Source organism: Lycorma delicatula, chromosome 9 (assembly GCF_047948215.1).
Source record: "Lycorma delicatula isolate Av1 chromosome 9, ASM4794821v1, whole genome shotgun sequence".
In the NCBI taxonomy this organism is placed as follows: Eukaryota; Metazoa; Arthropoda; class Insecta; order Hemiptera; family Fulgoridae; genus Lycorma; species Lycorma delicatula.
This window is the reverse complement of record NC_134463.1, coordinates 118,344,729-118,364,713: the sequence shown is the minus strand read 5'-3', so window position 1 is coordinate 118,364,713 and position 19,985 is coordinate 118,344,729. Positions and strand designations below refer to the sequence as shown.

The 19,985-nt window shown below is 25.6% G+C and overlaps 1 protein-coding gene across 10 annotated transcripts in view; it reads right to left on the bottom strand.

The window, feature by feature from the left end:
- The window catches only part of pHCl-1 (pH-sensitive chloride channel 1), a 1,039,090-nt gene that overhangs the window by 208,706 nt on the left and 810,399 nt on the right, over positions 1 to 19,985 (bottom strand). For all 10 annotated transcript variants that reach the window (XM_075374857.1, XM_075374859.1, XM_075374858.1 and 7 more), the window contains 2 exons: positions 19,510 to 19,592; positions 6,784 to 6,924 (listed from right to left, as the gene is read on the bottom strand). In XM_075374857.1, the coding sequence (XP_075230972.1) occupies positions 6,784 to 6,924; positions 19,510 to 19,592 (224 nt within the window). The remainder of the gene's footprint in view (positions 1 to 6,783; positions 6,925 to 19,509; positions 19,593 to 19,985) is intronic.

Sequence of the window (19,985 nt, the reverse complement as noted above, 5' to 3'; positions counted from 1 at the left end):
AAACAAAATACACAAACTAGGTCAGAAAAGTGATACAGTTTTAAAATATGTGACTCTCTCCGGAAAGCGCTCCCTTTTTGGAGGGAATGCACTGCATCATACAAACACTAGGGCCCCAGAAAGATGCACTCCTGCTAGGCCTGAAGGTTCTAGCAACAAAAGGACTGTAATGGACGGAGTGAAGTGGAATCATGCCGGGAGAACGAAGCCCAAACAACTTCTCTCTTGTTAAAGGATCAGAGTGCAGCAGATAATTATGTCCATAAATAAAACACAATAATTATAACCACCATTAAATAAATAATTAGTCACCTGATAAAAGAAAGACACAGTAGCAAGGGAGTTTTGTCTAGGTTCTGTGATTAGTAGGGAGATACAAATTTTCCCGCTATCCTTGTGTTTTGTTTCGTTCCAATTTTAAACAGAACAGTTTACAAACAAATGCTAAAAATTATAAAAATAAATTTGAAAGACATCCTTCTAAAATATATTAAAACTTTTTAGTATTTTATAGGGTGGCAATAACAGCTGATCAACAGTTATTAAGCTGCAATTTTAGTGTCTAGCACTTGAATTTTCATTTGAACAGTGTATCTGCTGTTATTATGCGGTAAGTCATTCACAACGGGTGATACCACAGATTTGATTCATTTGTAGAGTTGAAGGACATGTTAATTTATTGTAAAGTAAAGAAAAACGATCTTGTAAATTAAACATTTTTCGTGTTTTACCCCATTTTCCTTAAAAACTAAGTGAGATAGAGGCTGGGATCACTTCTATTCAATTTCTTGTGTCAAAAATCATAAGGAAGTATCAAATTTCCCTGGAGAATTTTAGAACAGTTTAATTTCACAGAGGGAGAGCAGAAGATAGGCTAAATGTTTCACGAGCCGAAATTCGCTAACGAACTATTTTCCGACCTATGTTTATATGAACTTTTATTTATTTACTTATTTTTGGCTATAGAATCATCTCCCGAGAGATTGTCATGCAATTTGGAATCATTATTTATATATGAGGGTTATCTCATATGTTTACCTGGATGGGGGAATCCTGGTAACAAAAAACTAATATTAGATTTTTTTTCTCTAAAAATTAGTTATGTCTCTAAAAATGCAGTTATTAAAAAAATATATACATAAAACCAAAACACACAACTAGCAAGCAAAAATAAATGGTTTAATTTTGGTGCTGTCAGCTGGCAAAACATATTTTAAACAGTGCTTTCAATATAAAAAAAACAAAATTTACCTTTTTTTTCAGTTAATCAGTTTGTGTTTAATAATAATGGAGTAGCCCATCTAGTTTTAGTCTTTACTTCTCACTGTGAATTTGTTTAAATCTTTTATGGCAGTAATGCTATGCTTAAATTTATGCATGATGCTGAACCTTTCTGCCAGAGTTTACAGATTTAAACACTGCTTCTAATTCTTTAAAAAGCTAGTCTTTAGTATAAGGATTATCTTAAGTATTATTTATTCTTTTTAATTTTAATTGAAACCTATCTGGAAGTTTGTTAATGCAAGACAAAAAAAATATTAATTTTAACAAAAATAAAACTAAAACTAGTTATTTAATATTATATTTTGTTTAAAAATATTTTTCACATTATGATTATAAAAACAAAATTACAAGATATGTTTACATTTTTGTGTTCGAATTTTTGAAGGAATACATGCTCATATATAATAATATATCGATTCAAATTGAATGAATCTAATCATTCAATTTTATATAAATAAATTCATTAAAAGCAGAGGCAATAATATGTGATGTAGATAGAAGTTACATGATAAAAATTTTTAAGTCTCATTTAAAATTCTATGGTTTTGATAGATGTGACAATACTTTGTCAATAGGTGTAATAATATAATATATTTCTAAACTTTGATATTTGATCTTATAATAAAATATTTATATTTATTATTTTATTATAATAAAATTCAAAAAAATTTCTAATTAAAATATTAATCAAATTCTTGAAATATAACATACATTATGACATTCTAAATATTAATTTTTTATTCCCAAAAGAAAGATTATGACATTAAAAATATTATAATACAAAAAGTTTGAAAGAACTGTCGTCAAACAAAAAAAAGTCTGCAGTACTTTTGTTTATAGTATCAATAATTCATTACTTATTTTATAATTTAGTTAATCAGAAATATTTTATTACGTTCAGAACAGGTAGATTAAAAACTGGCTTCTAGTAATAAAAAACAATGTTATATTTAATCTAACAAAAAAATTAGGAATAATAAATATAATTAAGAAAAAGGGTTATATTTCTATAGTATAAATTAAAGTAACTAAATTTTATTTTGGTGTATTTTAAATACCATGTATTTATGAAAAATAAAATATTGTACGGCATTTAAAAATGAACTAAGTTAAATTACAAAAAGATGTTAGGTTAGGTTGTGTCTAATTACATCCTGTATGTAGACTAATAAATCTAATGAAATATGGAAATTAAGGAATAGAATTATGAAATCAATAGTGTAATTTAAGATAGTTATTTTCATAAATTTTATTAAAAAATTAATATTATTATTTTGTTTAAAAAAAAAATTGTATATAAGTTTGTAGTAGAGCTAACAGTTACTACAGGGAGAGGGGAAAAACAGCAAATGAAAACATTCTAGAATCATATTATAAAAGATAAAAATCTATAACCAAACAATATATATATATGTATGTATGCATCTATGTATTATTAATTTATTTAGGTTAAACTTTTTATAGTCCATCTTTTTTTCCTCTGAACATAAATATCTATATATACAGTATAATATTCTTTCAGCCTTTGCAAAGCATAGAATTAGAAAAATACTCTTACCTTTAAATTTTTACTTCATCAAAACACTTTTGGACCTAAGCTCATCCTCAGTGATATCTTTTATAAATTCTTTAACTGTTTACAATTTAACAATAACTATTGTTAAATAGAGTTTTTACAAAATGTAAAAAGGTTTGTTTAAAATAAATATAAATTTAAAAAATCTTTAAAAACATTTAAAATAAATTTAGAACAAATATTTGTTCAGTCAAGAATTAACAATATCTGTTATAAATTTATTTTAAATGTTTTTAAAATTGTTTAAATTTATTTTTATTTTAAACAAACAATTTTTAAAATATGAAAAAGGCTAATAGAGTTATGTGTAAATTGTAAACAGTTTAAGAATATATAAAAGATATCACTGAGAATGAGCTTAGGTCCAATGGTACTGTGATGAAGTAAAAAATTAAAGGTAAGAGTGTTTCTCTTATTCTGTGCTTTGAGAAGGCTAAAAGAATATTATATTGTATACATTATATTATATAATATATTGTATATATTTCAATTATTAACCAAAATTACATAAATACGTTAAGGAATTAATTAAAAATTAAATATGAACAGAAAAAGTAATCATTAACACAATAAATAAAAAGTAAAAATAGATAAATGAATAAACAAAAAAGACATTAAAAAAATTTCTATCCCATTCAAAAAAAAAGGTAACAAAACTAAAATGATAAAACTATTCTGAACATTTGAAAGAAAAAAGATTTGCTTATATCACATAATATACCACTTAAACTCTCTCGTACCTGTCCATAACTTAACTGCACTACAACTGCTTGTGCAATCCAGGCAGAGAGTTCAAAAGCAACAGCTTATGTCTAAAGCTGTATTGTGATTTATTTTATATGATAAATACTGATAAAATTTTTGCTGTTTTATAATAAATTTTTTCTTTCATTTTTATATTCAGCAGTTAATTATTTCTTTAAAATCTATTGTAATGGTGGTTTGTCAAACAAACTATATAAATTTCAGATTATATTTTATATTTGTATCCTCATTGCTCATTTCAGCAGCTAAGTGGATATCATCAGTAAAAATAATCAAAAAGGCAAAACCAAATATTAAAATATATTCCTTTAATGCCTAATGGTTTAAACAGATAAGAGCTTTTCTTCCTGAAAGCAAAATAAACGCTATTAAATAAAACAAAATAAAATATCTGGAGCAGTGAAAGATATATCATACTGGATGCAGTGGCCAACTTGACCTTTAATGTGTAGTGCTAGTATTTAACAGCTAGAGACTTTTGTAATTATTTCTTTTTTAATATTAAAAAAAAATTAAAACAACAAAATAATTTTTTTCTTATAATTAATTGAAATAATGTTTTATGAAGTTATTGTTTTGTTTTCAAATTTTACAAGTAATAACCATTTCATAATAATAACACAGTTACACAATTTCCAAGGGAAAGGCTGTACCAAGCAATTTTTATAATTTAATATTTATTAAGTGAAGCATAAATGGAGGAAGAGTAGAAGAGTAGAAAGGTTACAGATATTTGGGTAACATGGTGACAGAGGAGTAGAAGAGCGCAATGGAAATAAAAGGAAGGATAGTGACAGCACAGGAAGCCTTTAGAGTTAAGGAAGAAGTTAGCCAAATGCTATGTATAGAGTGTTTTGTTGTATGGAAGTGAAGAATGGAAGATGAGGAAGAGGGAAAGGAAATGGCTTGAGGCTTTTGAGATCGGGGTATGGAGAAGAATGGAGAAAGTAAAATAGATAGTAACAGGATTAAAGAAGATAGAGCAGTTATGCTGGAAATACACAAAAGAAAAGGAAACTGATTAGGACATGTGGTTAGAGGAAGCGGAATCTTGACAACTACATTAGAAGAGTCAGTAAAATGAGAAAAGATGCAAGGAAGAAGAAGAATGAAGTTAATAAATGAGGCAAAGGTTGGAAACAACAAGGGGATGAAGGAGAAGGGTTGAGATAGGGATGGATGGAGAGAGCAGCGGCATAAAGTACCTGTTGCTAGGCGATAAACCAGATGATAAAATGTTTATTAATTATAATTTATGAAACTAAGTGAGATGGTTTTCAAAAAATTTAACCGTTAGCTTATGAAAGGATTTTTTTTATTGTTTAACTTAGTCTAAAGTGCAATATGTTCAGTGCTGCCACCATAACACATTAAAAGGAATGACATTTAAATCTGATACCTCTGTGTAGGATATGAGGTACATAGTAAGATTTATTTTGTTGTGTTCAGGTTAAGCGTGTTCTTGAAAGAAATATATTGGATTAGTCCTTAAGTAATCCAAACTTAAACATGAGGATTACAAACACATCAAATAACCCAGCTTAAGTAGCATACCCTTTGTAGTATGTGTTATAAATAGTGTAGCACAGAATATAATAATACAAAAAGATTTTTGTAGTTAGTTAAGTTAAAATAGTCATAACTTTGATAGAAATTTATATAATGAGTACCCTTATTATTTTAATTTATTTTTTAAAAATAACCTAAATTTGTTTTGAAATTTTGAAAAACAATGTGTTTTTTTATATATAAATGTAGAATATTCATAAAATTTTACCTTTATTTTTTTTTAACACGTTAAAGCAAATACTTTGAAAACTTTAATGTAATACAGAATTTTCAAATAATGCTTTTTAATGAGAAATGTTTTGAATTTGTAAAGAAAGAGTAGACAGTTTGTCTATTGTTTTCTTTACAAAATATCTATGATACTTTTACAAAATATATTTTTTTCTTTGCAAAAAGTACTTGTACAGGTAATTTTCATAAATAAAAAAAAGATTAAAACTTAGGTTAAATAAAGGGAAAGGGTTAAAACTTTGAATAGAATATCTGTTTTTATAAATTTCTTTCAAAACTAAACAAAATATAACATTTTTTTTTTTATCTCAGTAAGTCTTAGAAACAACTTTAATATAAATTATTTTATGTAGGCTTAGTTAAAAAATATTGTTATAAAATAAAATTAAGCATGTAATGAGAATAATAAAAGCTATTATATAAGTATTTCTGCTGCTGATGATAGCACTATAGCTGAAATAAGTGAAGTGTGTTATCTGAGAGGAGTTTAATACCAGTTAAATTATAGTAAATGTTTTAATAGTGTACATATTTCATTCCATAACGAACGTATATATGAGTATATATATATATAACTTAATGAAAGTTGCCGAATTAAAAAAAACTAAAATAAAATAAAAAATACATAAAGTTTAATGATTATTTAGAAAATAAAAAAAATATAATATAAATTTTGCTATAAACTTAAACACAATATTAATAATTTAAAAATAAAACTGCAAGTAATTAATGTATTTTAGATTAAAAGAAATAATAATAATAATAAAAGTACATATATATAAAGTAAAAATGAAAGTAATTCATGCATTATTTTTACCAATTTAAAAAAAAAATTAATAAATTTCCTTTGTTTCATAACTAAATTATAAAAACAATTAAATTGTAAAGATCTACTAATACTTATGTTTATATAGCAGAATAGATATTTAAAATATTAAAAAAAAAATTAGCTTACACAGCCTAGAAAATTACATCTAAATAAATATATTTTAATATTTTTGTAATATATTACAATTATATTAAGGAAATGTTAAAAAAATAATAATTGAAAGAAATAATGCATAAAATGTAAGGTGATTACATATATTTTATAATTAAGCACAATAATGTAATTGAACAAAAAACCTAGAATAAAACCTAACAAAGCTCTATAAGTTATAAAGAAAAATAAAAGAAAATAAGAGCGTTAGATTGAATAATAATAATAACAATAATAGTATAGTATAAGTGCTTTTATAGCGCAATGTTAAATAAGCTATTTTAAACAATAATAATAATAATAATAATAAATATTGATATATATATTTATATATGTAACAAATATAGTACATTAATAAATAAATTAAAAACAAACTTACCTCTCCAGCTTGCCTTTGTAGGGCATGCGATGGTTTGATTCTGTATTAGATATGCATTTAATGTTGTCAATGATGGCGACTTTCTTAATGTATCTTCATCATTTTTCCATACATACGTGATCGCTGATTGTTCATATGATACTATTTATATAAATAAAAAAGAAGAAAATTATTCAATTTATAATAAATATACAATGAATTGTATATTTATATTCATTAATATACATAAGTATATTCATTAATATACATAAGATACTTTTAGCATGACTCTTGGATACTTTTAGTAAATAGTATATGTTGATTCTTAAGTCCTGGCCAATTAGCACTGATTATTATATGTAAATGTCCTTGTAGCAGTGGAATAGTATAGACAAAAATATGGCTATATACCTGCTAAATTAGCCAACATAGTTTGTGACATTAAAAAAAGGTGAAAGTTTATACTTCTCATTATTACATGTGAATCATTAATATTTTTAATTGTTAATTAAAAATAGTATATTAAAAGATGAGTAACACTGATTTATAAGAAATATTAATTTACTTTTTCATTGTTGGGTATTTTTCACATTGTTAAACAATTTGAAAAGTTTTTGACAACATGATTTTTAAAGTATTATAACAATTTATTAATTAAGGATGAAATTATAAGTATAAAATAAATTTTATAATAATAAACAAACATAATATCATTTCTCGCTACTTTGTAAAGTTATGCATCTTCATCTACCATGTATTCCAAGGTATATGAACTGACATCTATGAGTCCTAATATAAGAGTCCTTTTAAAAATTCTTAGCTATAATAGATATTATTGGGATTAATGTATTGGTTCTTGTCAAATCATAAAAGTTAAGTTATACAATAATATAATAATACTTTTATTTCCAATTAAATCAAATATTACAAACTCTATTATTCTATTTTACAATCAAAATAGATTTAGATTACTTAATAACACAATTTAGACAACATTCCAAATTACTGGAAATTAGATATCTCCAGAGGCAAGCTTGTTTCAAAGAATACCAGAAATATGATTAATTATAAGAGCAAAAATAAGACTTCAATTTAATACTATCTTGAAAGTAAGTAAAAGTACCGGTACTTTAAAACATAACGCAGAGAGATAGATAAAATACATTAAAATTTTATTTTAATATAATTTTTAATACAAGTTTTCTTTTCTCCGATAGGTAATTATATAAAAAATATTGACTGGTTACATGTGGTTTTCAATAGTAGGACAATGGTTTATAACAGATATTACTGGAAATAAAAATATTAAATTTAGTTAGTTTATCAATATATATTTATTTGAGATTTATCTACTTTTCAATAGTAGGACAATGGTTTATAACAGATATTACTGGAAATAAAAATATTAAATTTAGTTAGTTTATCAATATATATTTATTTGAGATTTATCACTTTATTAAACTAGTCCTGCACCTTCACCCAAAAGAGAGGAAAAATACATTTTCCTCTCTTTGAAAAGAATGTAGCATATTAATCTTAAGAGTTATGTAGGCATATTAGGTAGGTAAATAAATATTTGTTTTTAGCTGGTACATAATAAATAATTCAGATCATATTAGGAATGGATATTTACGCTACTCTACAGATAAAATGAACTGTTTCTGGCTTTGCCAAGAAAGTTAAGCAAGCTACTAAGTTTTTATGATTTTCTGAAAAGGAAGTATACTAGTTTATTTATTATTTCTATTGATTTTTAAATATAATAAAAAAAAACCTGAATTCCTTTTAACTTCATTTAAAGTTTACAAGTAACATGTGCATAAATAATATACATTAATGAATTCAACATTTTAATTTTTTTATACTTAATTTGAGAAATTTGAGTGAAATTTGGAACAATGATTTCTGTATAGGGATCATTGATGTCATTTAATCTTGGTTATAATTGGTCCTGGAATCAGTGAAGTACAGACCTTATGAATACTGAATCTCAAAGTTTTATTTGAAAAATAGTTAGATTTTTAATGTATTCTAATACCATTTAATGATTGTGTTTGGTCTTTTTCAAAACCCAATGAAAATGGGGGCAAAAAATCTTTTTTCTTTTTTTTGGGGCTCAAATTTTTATACTAATGTGATAATTCCATTCATTAGTATGTTACTTTGGCTTTTTATTTGGGAAATTTCATTCAATAATAGGGATAATATGTCTAATTTTATTGCTTTTTTTATTAGTAATTGTTTTTCTTGATATGTTATAACTGGATTAACTAATATTTATGAGATTTTTGATATTTATGATAAATGAGGGTCAGTAATGGGTTTAATTTTGTTTACATTTGGTCAAGGGGTTGGGAGGTTTGGTCAAATGGTCTTGTAACTCAAAATTTTATTCAAAGAGTACAATAACCTTTTTTACACAATTCAGTATCTCTTAGGAACCTTATCTATTTTTAATAACATTAAAAATCAATTTAAGTATTAAATAAACTATTACTCTTCATTTTCAAAAAGTCATGAAATCTCAGTAGAATAAATACCTCAAAACTTAAAGAAAATTAATTTTCACCACCCAATCTCACTGTGAGAATGAAAAAAATACTTCATAATGAGTAATGACAAAACCAATTTTTATCAAATTTTCACAGGCACAACTTCAGATACACTATTATGGCATATATAAATTTCAATGAAATTGATGAAGTAGTTTTGAAGATTTTTGAACAACAAATTTTATACATAAGCCTATATATACAAGGAAATTATATTTTAAGTGAATGATATTTTTGTACTCCTCATACCTCAAAACATAAAGAAAATTCAATTTATCCCCGAATCCCACCCTGCAACTGAAAGAAATATACTTTTCTTTGAAACGTTGGTAAAAAACTTGTAATAAATTTTAATGTCATTGATTTAAAATAATCTTCTTTTAAATAAACATAAAATTACTTGTTTGATTGTATTTAATTCTTTAATTTAAATTTTGAACCAAAGATACTCAACAAATTAAGAATAACCAAAATTTTTAATAGTATTAACATTACAGTTACAAAAAATATGATTTTAAGTTTTAGAAAATCTATTTTTTTAAATTGTTTAAAAAATATAAAGATACAGCATAATTCTAAATAAACAAATTATTTTCTAGGAAGGACAGGTGAAAATTTAAGGCTAATTTTGTTTTTTATGAATAACTAAAGAGTAAGGGTTATTAAAAAATTAAGATTTTTACAATTTAAATGCAATGGGTAACTGCCGAAATGGTTTAAATTTAAAATAAATTAAAAAAAAATATTGTTTGTTACCACAAATCACTGGATTAGGATAGTCAATAAAATTTTATAGTGGTTTAAATGGCAATTATTGCAAAAAATATAGATGCAAAAATTTCTTTTCTGAAGCAAGATATAGTAAAAAAAAAAACAAAAAAAAACATTAAGTAATTTTTTGGGGAGAAGGTAAATATTAAATAAAATGTTTTGGTAATTTGTGATCTTGATAAAGAAAAACTTCAACTTTTATAAGAAAATATTTTTATTAAAGTACCCCACTAAGGATTTGAAATTTTATTTTGGCCAATAAAAAATATAAAAGGAAAGGACATACTAATTTAAAAAAGGAAAGGACATTCCCATCCCTTTTTCCAATTTTTGTAAACTTTAGTACATCCTTTCCCCCTGAAGGTAGTAGTAACTGTCTAACAAATTTGAAGAAAATTGGTCAATGGCGTCCAATAAGACCAAATACAGGCCAACAGAGACACGTACATATGTATAAATGTCCTATTGACAAAAAAAGATATTTTTGGATTTGGGAGCAGTGGAATAAATACATTTTTTTTGGAGGTTATTTAAAATTTATTTAAATTAATTTTTTTTTATATATTAACATTTTTTTAAATGTCTTCTTAGGCACAAAACTAAATCTAAAAAAAAGACCAATTTTTTGAAAGGTTTTTTGACCAAATATTATAGCTTTTTGACTTTTTCATTGTATTTTATGCCGGGAAAGTAAAATATGATCTGGTAATCAATAAAATACAAATTTTTTTTAAATAACATAGACAGTTGTTATGAATTTTAAACTATTTTCTTTTCTACTTTCTTCTACTTCTGTAAAAATGTTGATATAATTTAATAAAGGTTGATTTGGACGAAGAACTTTTTTCTAAAAACAAGTTTTTTTTTGTTAATTCCTCATACCCTGCATATAAAATTTTTCCAGTAATTAGAAATAAAGAAAAAGATTGAATCTAAGGTCAACAGTGTTGATACCTGAAATTAGAAGTTGCTAGAAATGCTTTTTAAGAATGGTGCAAAAACAAATTTTTAATTGTAGTACATTGTTGAACAGATATTTTATAGTATAGCAGAGCTGAAAAAGTAAAATTAAAAAATTGAAACAAATCAATTAGAATATCACTCTCTCTCTCTTTCTCTTTACATTAAAAGAAGTCACATTTTAGATCAAATCAAATTTTTGACCTCATCCCAAACATATTTCTTTTCCGATTAATAAAACTGCTAACAATAATTTAAAATGGAATTATAGTGCAGTAAAAAAAGAGCTGTGGTTTCTGATTGGTGCTACCTATTCACAGCTGAAAACATTTAGATGTTTGTAAAAATGAATTGGCTTTTTTAAAATTTTATTTGATTTATCTTAAAAATAATAATCATATCTCATGAATGACTATAACATATATTATCAAAATCTTCAAGTTTGCATTGAAATTATAGGTTATCTAAATGAAATTGTAACTTGTTCTAATAATTTTCTGAAACTTTATTAGCTAATAATAGTAATACTATATCTCTAATGGAAAATACCTTAATTCCTGTCTATCTAATTGAGTTCAATAATGTCAAAGTCAGTAATCAACATTATAATTACTGTTTGCATGAATGTTCCCCTATCTGGTCTTTTAATGCCATTCATTTCCTTTGTTCATCTATAGAAAAGTAGTAAGAAATTCTCCTTTTTTATTTATTTATTCACTTAATGTTATTACATGTATTTAAGCCTGATTGGAATCACATATGATGATATATAAATTTTGTAATCTGTAAAAAAGTCAAGAATTATGGGATTTGAACCAAAAACCTTCTGGATGAATGAGTTTGCCATGAAGGTTAACATGTACTATTTCACAATTTACAATTGATGGGAATCTATTCCCCCAAAATATTATTAATTTTATTTAACTATTTTCTGTAATTTTACTTTTGATGATACAGATACCAACATGAACGAGCACCAAGAAAAAAGGAAAGGACATACTGTATTGTTCAAATCGAGAGATCTACAGAAGCAGAGCATATCTATATATTTTGATTTTGATTAAAAAAAATTTGTTTTTGCACTAATAAAAAGCATTTATAATTTCAGGTATTAACAATGTTGACCTTAGATTCAATCGTTTTTTCATTATTTCTTTGTGCTGCCAAAAATTTATACTAGGTTAACAAATTCTAGGGAGCTTCCTTTTAGAACATTTCAGTCATAATGGAACCATTTGCTTTAGTATTTTACAGTTATTTATTATACATAATACAATTTTTTTTTTGAAATCATTGTTTGTGATACTAATATTTATTTATTTATTTATTTATACAGCAACAACAGGTTGACACCTGATAACAGATACTCATGGATGAAAATGAATTTTGTAACATGAAAAATGTCATTCCTGACCAGTACTTGAACCCAGAACCTCCAGAGAAAAGGCAGAAAAGTACCACTTCACTATGGAGATTGCAAAGTGGTGATAATACACAAATTATAAACTTATTTTCTTAAGTACAAATACAAAGAATTATATAAGACATTAAAAGACATAAAAAGGTACAACAAACTTATAAAATAACAGCAGTAACAATTTTTTTTTTGGTGAGGAATTAAATATTAAATTTTTTTAAGGTGAAACTTGAGGTGAATAAGTACAGTTGAATTATAGGACAGGTAGGGCAAACAATTTTGATAAATAAAGAAGATTAAAATTCAAGGGGTTGAAGTATAAATAGGGTATTGAAAATGTACGATTTTTCTTTTTAACTAAATTTTGATAATCCTTTAAATTTATTTAAATTTTTCTTTTATATACGAGATATAAATAAAGAAAAAGCTGATATAAAATAAAGATGTGGTACTCATGGAAGAGAAAACATATTGATTTCATCTAAATTCACTCAAATATTGCTGATTCATAAAGATAATTAACTTAATATTAATTGATGAGAAAAGATTTAAAAAATTCAGAAACAGTATACAAGACTGGCAATAAAAATTTTATCATACATTTATAAAATGCTGTGCAGACTGTTTTTAAAATGGTGGGCTGGCTATACTTTTTCAGATTCTACTTGTAAAACTGAACAAAAATTATCCTTAGGAAAAATGGCAATTTCTCCTTCGTTCTCCCACTGTTTGCCATTTTGTTATTTTTATATGAAAATTTATATCTGTTTTCGAGCAGACGAATCACATTAATATTTGGTAAGCGTCTTGGTAATAAACTTTTAAAATTAGCAAAAAATCAGGACTTAAATACCTTTGCAAATTACAAAATGGGAGCCATGTTTATTTTTCAATCCATTATATCTCCATAAATATTAGTTTTATCAAAATCTATGTTATTTTATAAAATATTAATCCTTTTATTTAAAAAAAAATTATATTTTATTTTTTAAAATCGGTTAACAAATAATTGAGTTAGAAAATTGATATTATAATAATGTATCTGTTTTCATATCCTCCACTTTACGTTCAATTCGATGAAATATTAATTGTTTTTATTTATTGTTAATAAAATATTAACAATACTATTCTAGTATTGTAAATTAGTATCAAATTAAGTGATAATTTTCTCAAAATAATAGACCTAATAATTATGACACAATATTACATAAATTTTCTTCCATAACTCGACTATTTGAAAACTGATTTAAAAATGTCATTTTGTTCAAAATAAAAGTTTTAATATTTTAGCAAATAACATACATTTTTATAAAACTAATATTTATGGAGATATAAAAGAATGAAAAATAAACAGGGCTGCCATTTTGTAATTTGCAAAGGTATTTAAGTCCTGATTTTTTGCTGATTTTAAAACTTTATTACCAAGATGCTGACCAAATATTAATGCGATTTGTTTATCTGAACTTCAGGAATAAATTTTTATATAAAAATAACAAAATGGTGGACAGTGGATGATCAAAGGAGAAATTGCCATTTTTCCTAAGGATATTTTTTGTTTAGTTTTGCACTTAGAATGCAAAAAAGTATAGCCAGTCCACCATTTTAGAAACACTTTGTATATTTGTACATGTATATGATAATATATGGTATATTAATTCAATAAATTTTAAAAAGGAAGCAAATTCATTACGTTAAACAAAACAATTACTCAAATAGAATGTGTTTATTCAGCACAAATATTTACTGGAATTTATGTTTATATTACTTCTACATTGTGAACCAAAATTAATATTCATGTTATTCTCGATAAACATTCAAAATATTTAGAAACTAATTGTATTTGTATATAAAAATAAACACGTATTTGTATACACAAAATAAATTAATTCAATATCTAATGTGTTATGATTATTATCTAATATTATAAAATGAATGAGTCTAGTCATAATAAATGATTCAGATAAACTAATTGAAGAAATTAACACAATCAAAAGATATGAAAATATAGCACTAAAAAAAGTGTATATAATATACTTTGTATTTTACGAGTACATAAGCCCAGTTTAAAAACCACTTTAGTTTAAAAAAATAAATTTTTAGAATATGCCTTTAAAATTCAAGCAGCTTCTTTACAAGACATACTGTCTATTTATCTTGATATATGTGAAGGGGGATAGAATCTAATTGTAGAGAAAAAATAAGTTAAAAGAAGAAGAAGAAGAAGAAGAAGAAGCAGAAATGAAATTTTTTAAAGTGTGTTTGAGAATAATAAAAAGATAGAATGAAAAATGAAGAGGTCAACAAGGAGTACGGAATACTGGTATACAGCTTTGTCAAAATGAATAGTGATAGTTTGGAATTTACAACTCATGGACGAGGAAAATATACTATGGAAGGTTTGGAGACAAGGATACTGAAGTTAGAGCAAGAGCACTGTCATGAAAACAGCAAATGGATTCAGTCAATGAATTAATGTTTTATAAATTTTTATTTTATTTTTAAGTGATCAAAATTTTGCTATGGTTTCCCTTGTTCTGTTCAGGCTAATAATGAAGTAGTACTTTTTTTTGTTAACCATGGAGTAGCACACCTGCCCATTCCTGATATGATAATGTATTATTATGTAACAATTAAAATAATGTATTTGTTTATTTACTAAGATATTTCAAAGTTATTATTTATAAAAATATACAATTCTGTTTATGAGATTTATTCCTTAATCACATAAAAATAAGTAAAGAATTAAGTGGGAAATAAAATATAAGACAAACGTATAAGTTATGGAGATTTGTCATATCATCCATCTGATCAACTATTTTAACAATCAAATTTTAAGAAAGGATTATTGCTAAAAATTATAATACAAAATTAGCTTATAATATATGTAAAGCAAAGCATTTTTACTTTCCCATCTAGATAGCGCTATAGCTCTAGAAGGGAAAGTACAGTAATCAGTCCAATTTGGGACATACGGTTTTCACTGGATCTTGATGTTTTGACATCTAAGGAAACCAAAAAACTGGATGGAAATTTTGTGGACGTTAATGTTTATATATATGTGCATGTTTGGTGTTGACCTTTAAATCACCTTATATCTACAGTACTAGAACAAGGTGGTGAGGCTGTAGAGCGAGGTCAATCTCAGTATCTCAAGATTTCACCTAATCAAGGTCATATTTTCCTTAAGCATGTTTGTTAACAATTGAAAAATAATAATATCTGCAAAAAAACTTTTGTAGTCACATCTCACCTCAAAAAATGCTGTAAATTTTGAAGTTTTGTTTTGATTGCTATCATGGTTGTTTTTCATTGTGGTTTGTTCTATTGTCATTTACACACGTGTAAATTAACATTTATTAAATTTTTTTTAATCTCCGGGACCACCATTAGGCATTACTTCAGAGATTGAGATGAAATCAATTTTTGTAGTGTGTGAAAATGCCATCCCTGACTAGGATTCGAACCTGGGATCTCTGGAGGAAAGGCCGAGACGCTACCAGTTGCGCCATGGAGGCTGGCAATATTTACTAAATTGGGAGCCCTAAACCCCACCAAGCGGTCAGATCCAACCAAAATTCATGCATTTTTACATTTTTCTTCTTTCCCTTTTTTATTGCAATTTAGACTACTTTAAAAAAAGATTTTTTTATAAAATTAGACTTTTGGGGTTTGCGCAAAAGTATAAAACATGGTCATGTGAGGTATCAATTTATACATTTTTAAGTCCAATGAAGATGATTTTAATATTTAAAGTTGTTGAAATAGAAGGTTTTTTTTAGTAATACCAGATTTGAAATTTGCAGTTTTAACCTCAAATGCCAGTATTAATATCTTGTAATTATAACATGGGATTTTTTCACTATGTCATAAATATATTAATTACATTTTATTTATAATTATTCGCATATTACAGGGAAGTCCTACAACTGTGTCATCAGCTTTTTTAATGTTTTGAACACCTAATGGACCACAAGTAGATAGTACAACTTATGAGTCATAAACTGTAATTCAAAATTACAGTGATTAATTTTAAATGAATAATTATCATACATTATTTGAACTGTTTTTGCTCAAAATTGTCGCTACTGTCTATAGAATATTATACTAGGGGTCCATGCAAAGTCAAGAGATGATGCTCTTAATATATTCCTAGGACCATTCTTAGTTTCCTGTAGTTCTCCTCTAGGAGAATACATCACATCTTAGTAAGATACATTGATAATTCTGTTGTTGGCAGTTGAGTTGATTAAGCATTGTGATTTGTGAAAAATACCTAAATAAAAGAAAATTTTGTATGGTGATTAAGGATTACTTTTGGAAAGACAAAATTAAACAAGAAACTAAAAGCCAAGCCGAATAAATGTTATGGTAAGTCAGCTCCATAGATTAGAACAGTTCACAAGTATTATTTTTGTAGTGATCATAAGCATAAATGATGCTGATTGTTTTGGATGGTCTGTTGAGGTTTTAACTGCTGACAATATTGAAAAAATTAATGATATGGTGATAGTGGATAGAAGACTGAAAGTCTCTGAAATTGAAACAGTGTCACAAATGTATATGTGCTTCATACTTACATATGCAAAAACTGTTCACAAGATGGATGCTGCATTTTCTCACAACTGAGAAAAAAAGCATGAACAAGTAAATGCTTCTAAGTACAGTTTCAACTTCAGCATGGTTTCAGGCCATTTCAACTTAATTGAGAGTAATTTTGAGCCATTTAATAACAGTTGATGAAGTTTGGATGGCTCACTACCGACCAGAAACCAAGAAACAGTCAAAATAGTGGATTGTAGTCAGGGAATTTACTCCAAAGAAACCAAGCAGATTGTCTTTTGGGATGCTCATTGCATAATTTTCATTAACTTTTTGGAGAAGGATAAAATAATAACCAGATAATACTATCCATCTTTTCTGGATCATCTAAGTGAGAAAATAAAGAAAAAAACAAAAAGTTTGGTGAAACACCATGAATGTGTACCATCTCACTCTTCTGCAATTGTGATAGCAAAATTGTTCAAATTATGCTGTAAAATTTTTCCACATCTCCTTCCTCACCAGACTTAGCACCTTTGATTCCATATATTTGTTTCCATATATGAAGAATCAGCTTACTAGAAAGATATTTACATAAAATGATGAAGTTATACTGAAAGAACTGCCTATTTTGAAGACTTGATTAAATTATATTACAAGAATAGAATCAAAAACTTGAGCATCACTTGACTAAGTACATAGATTAGAAAGGAGATTATGTCGAGAAATAAAAAAATTGTGTCTTCTTTATTTTTGTAGAACTTATCAAACATACCTCGTATAAATTCAAAGAACTTGTTTAAAAAAATAAAGATCTTTCTAAATAAATTTTTAGTAATTTCTTTATCTTTTAAGTTAATATTTGTGAAAAAGTACTTTTAACTGTCAACAGACAACTGACATTTTTAACTGTAAATGAAGTTATTACATGTATTGATAAAATAAATCATCTCGAATCATACAGTGGAAAAACTAACATGAAAATTATGTTATTTATTTTATTATAGCAGATGAGCTTAATTATAAATATTAAAACAATAAGAGATAAAGAAGTAAAAGAAACTTTGGTGATTAAGTACAGCTGGTTAAACGATTGTTACCAGCAGTTATACTAAAAATATTTTGTTATCAAATTGTCAACTTACACTACAGTACTGATTTTGCAGAGTTTTTTTTAACTATTCTGAGAAAAGATTGTTTAACATTAAAAGTAAAATTTTATGAAATCTTTATAATATGAACCAGTAATCAAAATTTTTAGATAAACTGAATATACATAAAAAAAATCTAGTTGTGTTAACTGAACATGTTATGGTTTAATTTTTATCATCTGTAACTAAAATTGCTTACCGACAATTACTTATGGACTGACGCACTGTGTACATTAAATGAGTAATATAACTCAATTAAAATTTGATTCATGTTAAATTAAATTTGCATAAAACATAATTTAAAAAATTCTGAGTTCAAATCTTCCCCATGTCAACAAACGACTTTTTTATAAAAAAAAAAATTAGGAAAATTCTTTTGTAAAAGGGTGAATATACTGAAAATAAATAGAATCTCTCCACTGTGCATTCTAAACATAATGCTGTTCAGAATGGCTTTTGAATGTTACTTGACATATCTCAAGAGCTGCTAGTCCTTTGATAAACCAAATCATTGGTTAATCGACAAACTTCAGCATTTGTACTTCTTGTGCCTTCCCATATGGTTAATTGAAACCCAACCACCAAAGAACACCGATATCCACAGTCTAGTATTCAAATCCACATAAAAACAACTAACTGCCTTTACAAGGACTCAAACCTTAGAACTCTCAAGTTCAAAATCAACTGATTTTGCGATGATGAGTTTAACCGCTAGACTAACCCAGTCGGTTTAGCAATAATAAAACTTTATTTGAAGTAAATGCCTATTAACAAAGCTTTAAGTTGAAAATTACAAGTGAAAAAATGTATCAAGTATATAAATAAAACATGTAAGAGTATAAACTATTCTGATATATACTGAACTTGATTAATCTGAACACGCATTGATTTCAATTAATTTGGATTACTGCATTTTTATGTTCAAGAATATACAACTGTTGTCCTTTATTTCATTTTTAAAAAAAAATTAAACTCCCTCAAGTAATATGGGCTTATTCTTTTACTATGTATATGAACATAATTCTTTTGGTTTCTAAACCAAAAGTATTCAAAACTGAGTCATTTCTTAGGAACACAGTTTTATAACTATACAACTAACTTGTTATGTGTGAATTCAAACAAAAAAGATAATGTAGCTTAGATTATTAATATTTATTTACATAAAACTATGTAACGTGATCCATTAAATGTTCAAAATAATTAAAAATATCTCACTTGCTTTATAAAAATTAAACAAAAAAAACTCCATGTTTAGTGGTTCTAAATATCTTATTTTTATGGAAGGTAAATCTAGAATAATAATAACAATAATAATAGAAAAAAAAGAAATATAAATGTAAATAAATTGAAAACTGACTGCTTTCCATGGCAAATGAACACTGTGGATCATCAAAAGGGAAGATGTGCAGTGCACCTTGGCAGGATAATATTAGGTGCCGCCTGAAATAAAGACCAAATCATTAATAATAAACAAAATAAAGTATTAATTTATCATTTTAAATAGATAATTATCTATTTATTTATACATTTTAAGAGCATGTTATTACTAAAAATTAAATTTTCTTATTCCATTTATATGAAACTTTATAAAAAATTAAGTCAAAAGAATCCTGATTTTTCTGCAACATCTTTTTAAAAATATAATTAATATTACTTATGTTCAAATAATCTTCATTTAATTTAATTATTAATTTACTATCCAATATATTTTTGTACTATTATTACTATATGCTTTTATTTATCTTGCTTTGTGCATTGTGTCACACAGTTAGGATGGTCAGAATTTTGTCAGCAATATTTAACCTACTTCCCAGGGAGAAGGCTAAAATTTTT